The sequence below is a fragment of the Carlito syrichta genome, unplaced genomic scaffold (assembly GCF_000164805.1).
Source record: "Carlito syrichta isolate Samal-C Ts95f unplaced genomic scaffold, Tarsius_syrichta-2.0.1 Scaffold129867, whole genome shotgun sequence".
NCBI lineage: Eukaryota > Metazoa > Chordata > Mammalia > Primates > Tarsiidae > Carlito > Carlito syrichta.
The window spans coordinates 53,491-62,578 of NW_007073963.1; the positions used below are offsets into that span (position 1 = coordinate 53,491).

A 9,088-nucleotide genomic window follows, 5' to 3' on the forward strand; every position below is an offset into this window, starting at 1 on the left:
ATCATGAGACTTACCTGGGATGCTTGTTTAAAAATATGGAGTCCAAAGTTTCATCCCAAAAGGTTCTAATTTCTGAGGTTTGGGATAAGGCTCAGGAACGTGTATTATTATTAAAAAACACTTAGGGAGTTTTAAAATTGGGCAAATTTGGGAGAAACATGGTATCTTGGAAAGAACACTGATTTGTTCAGGATCCACATTATGTTCTAACTGAGAACATATGGTACTTAGTTCTTTGTTTCTGTGATAGATCACTGAGTATGATGATTAAATCCATCCATGTTGCTGCGAGGTCCACAGTTTTGTCCTTCTTTATGGCTGCGCAATATTCCATCGTGTATATGTCCCACATTTTAAAAATCCAGTCTACTTATCTTTGGTTCTGTGTTTCTGCTATTGTGAATTGTGCTGTAATAAGTATGCATTCTCAGGCATCTTTTTTGTAGAATGATCTGAGTTCCTCCAGGTATATTCCCAGAAGGGGGATTGCTGGGTCGTATGGAAGGTCAATTTCTAGTTCTTTTAGAAATTGTCACCCTGTTTGCTATAGAAGTTGAACTAATTTGTACTCTCATCAACAGTGTAGAAGCATATATAATTCTATGTTCTATATATGACACCTGACAATTAAGTTAGCGAACTTACCACCTTGCACTTAAATTGGCAGCACTGTACAAACAACTTGGTAAGGTTTCATATCCTGGGTTTATCAGTGTCTCACAACTGTTGTTCATGTTGATGTGTAGTGGTGTCTTGCTGAGTGGCATTCATTATTGTTGTTGCATGTTTTTGTGTGCCATTGTGAGACTGTCAGAGCTTGAATTAGAACAATGAACGATCATTAAATTTCTTGTTAATTGTACCCCACATCTTTAAAATAAAACATATATTTAAAAAAATTTCTTGTTAAACTTGTCAAGAGTGGAAGTGAAATCAGGGACATGTTAGTCCAAGTTTATGGGGATAATGCCAGAAAGAAAATGGCAGTGTGCAAATGGATTAAACATTTTTCTAAAGGGAGAAAAAATGTCACTGATGAAGAGAGGTCAGGATGACCGGTAACAAGCAAAACCAACAAAAACACTACAAAAAATTAATCGAATTGTGCGTCAAAATCATTGGCTGACTGTGAGAAGCATAGCAAACCAAATAAACATCAAAAGAGAAACAGAAAAATCTTAACTGAAAATCTTAGCTTGAGAAAAGTATGTGCAAAAAGGGTCCCGAAGGAGCTCTTGCATAATGACAACGCTCCAGCTCACACAGCGTGGTCTGTGAGGGAGTTTTTAGCCAGCAAACAAATAACTGTATTGGAGCACCCTTCACACTCACCTGATCTGGCCCTAATGACTTTTTCTTTACCTGAAGATAAAGGAAATATTGAAAGGAAGACATTTTGATGACATTCAGGTTGTCAAGGGTAATACAACAACAGCATTGATGGCCATTCCAGAAAAAGAGTTCCAAAACTGCTTTGATGGGTAGATTAGGCACTGGCGTTGGTGCATAGCTTCCCAAGGGGAGTACTTCAAAGGTGACTGCAGTGATATTCAGCAATGAAGGAGGTAACACTTTTTCTAATATGAGTTCATGAACTTAATTGCCAGACTTCGTAAGAAAAGCTCTCAGCTGAGTTCTGAAAATATTGAAGCTACGTTTTCTCAGGTGTCAGCAAAGAGGGAAGAGATTTTTAAGTTGAAGGTAGAGTAGATACAGAGTGCTGATGAGAGATGCTGGTCCATCCATTGTCACATTCTTTGGGCACAAGTTAAGGAATGTATGAAAACACAGTAAGAAAGTTATGGAATTAAGGCCCATTGACACTGTCCTTCAGCTTGAGAAAGCATGAGTTTCAATTACATTTTCCCAACCTTTTTTCCCATGCCCTAAAATTCACCCAAGATAAAGAGGTCAACTTAAATGTGTCAGAAGAAGTAAATCAGTCCACATGTAAGAGCTACTAGTCAGGAACGTTAAATGGCAGCCTGCTGATGACTTCTCCAGATTCAGTGACAATGGCATCATAAACCCACCGCCGGTTGCAGCGGCACTCAGGTCCACACTTGTTGGAGTTACACTTGGGGCAGGGGTAGAAGCAGCCCAGGCAGTTCTTCTCCAAGCAGTCGCACAGGTCAGCATCGTTACAGATGAGCCTGCCACTCTTGTCATACTTCCTCGTCACTCTACAAAGGAAAAGCATGATGCTAACACAACAACGCACCTATTCTCAGCATTGAGAATAGATTATTGTACTGCAAGCTTCATATACATGACCCTTTGACCCTGATAAACCAATGTCCTGAAGATTGCCCAGAAACACTCGAGAATATTTTATGGCAGTGATGTGGGAAATCCAGTCAGTATAGATCAAACAATTTCCAGTGCAGCCAGGCTTGTTGTCTAGATGGGGATTCCCAACCCCCAGCCATGGACCAGTGTTAGTCAGTGGCTTGTTAGGAACCAGACCACACAGCAGGAGGTGAGCTGTGGGTGAGTGGAGCTCCATCTCTTGTCAGATCATCAGCACCTAGATTCTCATAGGCGCACAGGCCCAATTTTGAATTGTGCATGTGAGGGATCTAGGTTGCATGTGCGTTAGGAGAATCTGATGCCCGAAGATTCCATTCTTCCCCCCTTCAGCCTCCTTCCCCCAACCATGGAAAAATTGTCTTCCATAAAACTGGTCCCTGATGCCAAGAGCATTGGGAACTGCTGATCTTGAATAATACTTCATTTTTCCAGTATTGCTGAGGAATGTAATAATCTACCTAAGAAAATAATGAGGAATAGCTGACTATAGATTTATCCAAGTGACAATTTTTTCTTTAAAATATGACCATTCTTTATGGATTTTTTCTCCTAATAACTTAGACTCTTTTTTTCTTTCTTAAAAGCACTATACTGAATGCAATGATTACATTTTTTAATGACTCAAAATTAGAACCTTCAATTACTACACTATGACCATTTAAAGAAAGAAAAACTCTTTCTCTAGCTGTCTCTAGGTTTCTGCCATTTCTTCTGTTCCCTTCTGAATCTGTTTTTTACCCAGTGTGAAGGGAGAAAGCAGGTGACCAAGACGGCAGGATCAGACATCGTTAAGTTCTGGGTTGGAGGCAAGATGCTCTGCACCAGGGGAGAGTACCAAAGTAGAGACCTAGCTTTGGATCCCCACAATTTCTCTGTCAGCCTCTACAACATGGTCAGGGCACAATAATTCTACCACCCTTTCAAAAACAAATCATTTTGAAATAACTCCATCAAAACAGAGCTGCTGGAAAGCCTTAGCCTCTACACAACTCATATCCATTATTGCTGGTTGAGGTAAAAAAAAAGGCTGGCCCTAAGCTAGCGTGGCAGAATCACGTACTTCTGCACCCTTTGTTCCCAAGCCAGCATAATGCCTCCTCTTCTGTTCAGTTCAGTAATGTGTTCTATCCTCTTCCCTTCTCCAGTAAAGCAGGTGAGGGTGAGAATCAGTCAGTATGCATATTTGCTGCCTGATTATCACACTGTAGCAGGAATGCCATCTAATGAGGATTTACACTTAAAGTGCTTCATCTATAGAATGAGACCCTTCCCAAGCCCCTCAGGAAATTTAGCAGAAGAGGAGATTTACAATCTATTGTAGGAATAACGGGCTGGGGTGGCCCTGAAACCAACCTGAAGCACAGGTCAGAGTCTGTCCTTCTCCTTTGGCCTTAACCCAAATGATCCCATGACTTGACTCAGACATTGAGACAGAGTTTATGATTTTCCTGCCCACCTGATGCTATCTTTTGTAAAAATTCCCAACTCTCACACACATAAAAGTATACAAAACATATATAGTACATAAATAAAGACGAATAAAGCAAAGTTCTGTATGCCAACTGCCATCTTAATAAAAGAATATTACATTTGTGAAGTCCTCTTCATGCCCCACCCATTGGATCCCTCTACCCAGCCATCCAAAAGGAACTTCACCTTATAAAAATCATTTCCTTGTTTTACTCTTAGTGATGCCACATAAGTACGTATCCCCAAGCATATTGTATTTTTTCTGTAATTTACTTTTTTATTACACTTAGTGATTTGAAATTCTTCCATGATATTAAATATAGCTGTATTCAAATATTTTCACTTCTATGTGTATTCTTCTGTATGAATACAGTACAAGTTATTTATCTTTTCCACTATTTATGGACCTCTAGATTATTAACACTTTATTTTCTTTGCTATTACACTGACAATTCTTTAATGTGTCTCCCCTTTTACATGTGCTAGACTTTCTCCAGGGTATATACTCAGGAGTGAAAATATCAGGACTTAAGGCACATAGGTAATGCCAAGCTGTTTTTAAATAGTGCTTACAGCTTTTGGTTTTTTTTGCTATTTTGATTCAAGAGGTACGTGTGCAGGTTTATTGCATGGGAAATAGTACTTATTCCTTTCTATACTCAACTTATGTTTCAAAGCTTCATCAATGTTGATATCAGCAGACTAAACTCTTTGCCTATCTAGGAAGTGTGGCACTTCACAATGTACTGATGAGGTTCAGTGTTCTGAATGTTTACTAGCCATTTCTTCTGTGAAATGCCTGCTCAATATTTTATTAGTTTTTCGATTAAGATGTTTATATATTTCTTATTGATTTGTAAGACTTTTTATATTTTTTGGATACTGATTTTTTTAATATTATAATTTCTCCCTCTATGTAATTTATCTTTCAATGTTTTTAGGGTGCCTTTTTGTGTGTGTGTGAGTCAGAGTCTCACTGTGTTGCCCAGACAGGAATGCAGTGGCATACTCACAGCCACCCCAGCATAGACCTGCTGGGCTCAGGTGATCCTTCCATCTCAGCCTTCCAAGTAGCCCGAACTACAGGTGCACACTCCCATTCCCAGTTAATTTTTAAAAATATATATATTGTAGATGAGGTCCCACCAAGTTGCCCAGGCTGGTCTTGAACCCCTGGATTCAGGCAATCCTCTCCCCTTGGCCTCCCAAAGTGCTGGGCTTACAGGCTTGAGCCATTGCACCCAGTCTAGGGTGTCTTTTTTTTTTTGAGTTGGAGTCTCACTCCATCACCCAGGCTGGAGTACAGTGGCACGCTCACAGTCACCACAGCGTCGACTTTCTGGGCTCAGGCAATCTTGCCTCAACCTTCCAAGCAGCCAGAACTACAGACACATGCTAGCACGCCTGGCTAATTTTTTTATTTGTTGCAGAGATGAGGTCTCGCCAATTCGCCCAAGCTGTTCTCAAACCCATGGGCTCAGGCAATCCCCTCATCTCAGGCAATTCCCTCACCTCAACCTCTCAAAGTGCTGGGACTACAGCCAGGAGCCACCGAGCCCAGCCAGGGTGTGTTTTAATGGGCATAAATTATTAATTTTATTATAGTCAAATTTATAAACCATTTCCTTTGTGGTTTGCTTAGTTTATACTTCTGATGCACTATTATTGTACTTAATGGTAGTCCTGTGCCCATTTGATATCCTGAATCTATTCTCGTGGGTATGTTATTTCTCCTCCTAATAATACATCTTTACTATTTTCAACATCTTCCCTACTAAATGCATTACTCTAGTGCAGGGCTGTTGAAGCTTTTTTTAAAAATTGATTTCTACTTTGGGATTATAGTCTATTTCTCTATTTCTTGAGGTTGCTAACTTTCAGGCACATGGATGCTATTGCACTTTAGAAGATACATTTTTAAATAATAAAAAAAGAGACAACCTTTAATAACTTTGCTTTGCCAAGAAATCATGAATTTTATAATCCCACAAGTCAAATATAACAAATCGTGGCCTTACTTGTATTTTGCAGAAAAATACTCATTCATCTTTGACATCCGTGCTTTCTTTTTCTGCTGCCTTGTTTCAGGGTTAAAGTCTGCTACTTGTGGTCCAGGGTTTTGAAATGCCAAGCATTTTAACTGCCGCTCTATTTGTTGCTGTGAAACAAATAAAATTTATTAGCAGTAAAAACATAAAATAGTTTTATCTGTCCTACATTGTCTCAAAATGAACTTTCTGTACCTTTCACCATAATGGCATGAAAGTATATACCCTTTACACAGAGAAATAAACAGTTTAATTAAGTTTCTAAAGATGGTATATTTTCTGAAATTAGGGCATTCTCTCTGAATAAAAAAATACAAAATATAAAATTCAGATAATAAAAATGTAAAAAAATAATCAGGGGGAAACAGAAGAATTATTTTTATACCTGCAAAACACCAACCAGTTTGCCAGTTTGATGAGGATGAACAGCGGAATTAGCATTTCACAGTGGATAAGGATAAGTTAGTAAAGGCCTTTCCTCAGCTGTTATCTGAAGAAGCCCATATAAAGTGTCTCAAGTCACAGGGAGAAAAGAAAGTACAAATTGTCCTTCCCCTTAGTGGGATATCCTCTGGAATGTGTTTCAGAGCTACTCTCTGTCTGGGGAGTGTAGACTCATCCGGGCTCCAGTTGGAATGTAGACACCTGAAGGATCCACTCCCAGTCAATTTCAGACTTGAACAAAAAAATCTTGCTAGAATGACTTTCTAGAGTGTTATGGAAGATTTTCAAAAGTTTCTGTTGGGGGACTTTTATAATTGGAAATCAAATATGGGTGAGGCATGGCAGCTCATGCCTATAATCCCAGCACTTTAGGAGGCTGAGACAGAAGGATTGCTTGAACCCAGGAGCTCAAGACAAGTTTAGGCAAATGGCAAGACCTCGTCTCTACAAAAATAGAAATAATATTTTAAAAAGCCAATTGTGGTGGCACACCAGTAGTCCTAGCTACTCAGGAGGCTGAAGTGGAAGGATTGCCTGAGCCCAGAAGGTCAAGGCTGTGGTAAGCCCTGATCATGTCACTGTACTCCAGCCTGGATGACAGAGTGAGTACCTGACTCAAAAAATAATAATAAAATAAAAAACAAAAAGAGGACCAGGCGTGGTAGTTCACACCTCTATCTCTGCACTTTGGGAGACTGAAGTGGGAGCATTGCATAAGCCCAGGAATTTGAGACCCGCCTAGGAAACATAGCAAGACCTTGTCTCTATAGAAAAAAAAAGACAAAAAGAAAAAAGAAAGAAAGAAAGAAATTAAATGGGACCTGATCTGGAAGACAAAAAAAAAAAAAAAAAAAGAAAAGAAAAAACCCAAAATGCTTCAATCAAATATTGTACTGATTATTTATTTTGAACATGCAGCACATGTCATGAGGAAATGGAATGTTCTTCTGGAGGATTGTAGGTGAGAAAAATCTGAGTAGCCCCAAAACATATAAGCTGACATACATGGGGGGGGGGCTGGCTCCAAAAAACCCCAGAATTTATTTGTAAAAAATTATGTATTTATTTTTACATATTTACTTTCCATTTGATGCATGCACTTATTGAGATGCTTTCCCCATTGCTCAAAACAGTTTTTGAACTCATCAATTCTGATGTCTTTTAGTGCTTCTACCATTTTTTTGTTTTACCTCTTCCACATTGGCAAAGTGATTCCCTTTGAGGTCTTTTTTCATGGGGGGCGGGGGAGGTGTTGCTTGGGGCAAGATCCAGTGAATAGGAAGGGTGGGGCAGTAGTGTCATGTCATTTTTGGTCAAAAACTGCTGAAAGTTTAGCACAGTGTGGGCAGGTGCACTTGTAAATCACCCATCATGAGATGGGGAAACACATTTAAAGAATGTAATTTTTTTTTTTTTTTTTACAGTCTCTCACAAGAATGCTAACTGTTTCACTGATGCCAATGAGTTCCTAGAACATTTGCCTTGTAGGGGAAGCCTGCACTACAAGGATCCTGCCCTCCAAAAAAATGTGTTTCAGTGTAACAAATTAGTTACAGAATCTCACAGGTTTTTCTGCAGCTTGTTTAGCTTAGTAATAGTCTAGTCAGTTTAAAATAATACAAATGCGTTTCTTCAAAATTTCAACTATTTGTATGTATATGGGTTTGTTCTACCAACTTTACCTTATGAAACTGTTCTGCATTAGGTATGGCTATGAAATCAGTACAATTTAATATCATCTATTACTATTCTGTGTAGCACAGCAAGAGGTTGAGAACAGAGACACAAGGCAAGTCTACCTGTTCTCAATTCTCCATTCTGCCACTTGTTAGTGGTATGCCTTAAGCAAGTTTCTACTTCTCTAAGCCTCAGTTTCTCCTTTTGTTAAATGGAGTTAACAATAGTGTTGTATGATAAGGATTATTTAAGTTAATACATACCTAGTTTTAGGACCATAACATGACATAATGACAACAAAATAAGGTTTTGTTAAATAAAAATATTTGAATATATAGTCCACAAATTCTACTCCGAGGGCAGGATTTTATTGCACAGAACACTGGGCTAAAAGTCAGGAGACATGAGAGGCATGAGAAGATAAGTGAGGGGATACCAGCTTAACAGTAAACAGAATGAAGAGAAGAAAAAGCTCCATCAGTGTGGGGTAGCAGAGATCCTTCCTGTGAAATCCTGACTAGGCCCACCTTCCCACCCATCTCAGAGATTCTCCAATAGGTAGTCCCCAAATGACATGGAATCATAAAATCTGTGTATCATACCAGCTGTTTCTGTCCAATTTGACAGTTTTTCTCAGAAGAACTATGATCTGTGAGTCCCTCTTGAATTGAATTGGTTCTCTCTGAATGTTCACTCATTTCTGATCTCTAAAAAAGTAACTGGAAAAAAGTAAAGCATATTAATACCACACATCCCCATAACTTCATTTTATGACTCTTTTCTGCCCCCTCGAAGTCACACTTTTTTTCAAAGCCAGACTTCATCTGCACTCTTGGCTCCTTTTTTCCCCATTCACTCTTAAACCTTGCATCTAACTCCCCCGGACCACTCTACTTATGCTCTTCTCTACCTCTTCTCAGGGGTTCCATGAGCAAATCAATCGTACCTTTGATAGTTCTTAGCATCATAGACCTCTATGGAGCAGGCAACACTGGGGACCTTCTTCTACTGCTTAAGAAAAAATGGTTTCAGCTATCACCTCTTCAGATATTATTCTTAAGGTGACCTCTAAGAACACTGTCCTCCTCACTCAAGTTTTCTGACAAATTTCTAATACAACTTGTGTTAAATGGAAGTCA

The 9,088-nt window shown here is 39.1% G+C and overlaps 1 protein-coding gene across 1 annotated transcript; it reads right to left on the minus strand.

Annotated features, from left to right (window-relative positions):
* Positions 1-1,785: 1,785 nt before the first annotated feature.
* On the minus strand, positions 1,786-8,647 carry ARL14EPL (ADP ribosylation factor like GTPase 14 effector protein like). The gene is made up of 3 exons (XM_008048930.1): positions 8,552-8,647; positions 5,799-5,938; positions 1,786-2,183 (listed from the first exon to the last, which is right to left on the minus strand). Exons 1-3 carry the CDS (start codon positions 8,645-8,647, stop codon positions 1,961-1,963), a joined length of 459 nt encoding a protein of 152 aa, XP_008047121.1. The 3' UTR covers positions 1,786-1,960.
* Between the last annotated feature and the right edge of the window lie 441 nt (positions 8,648-9,088).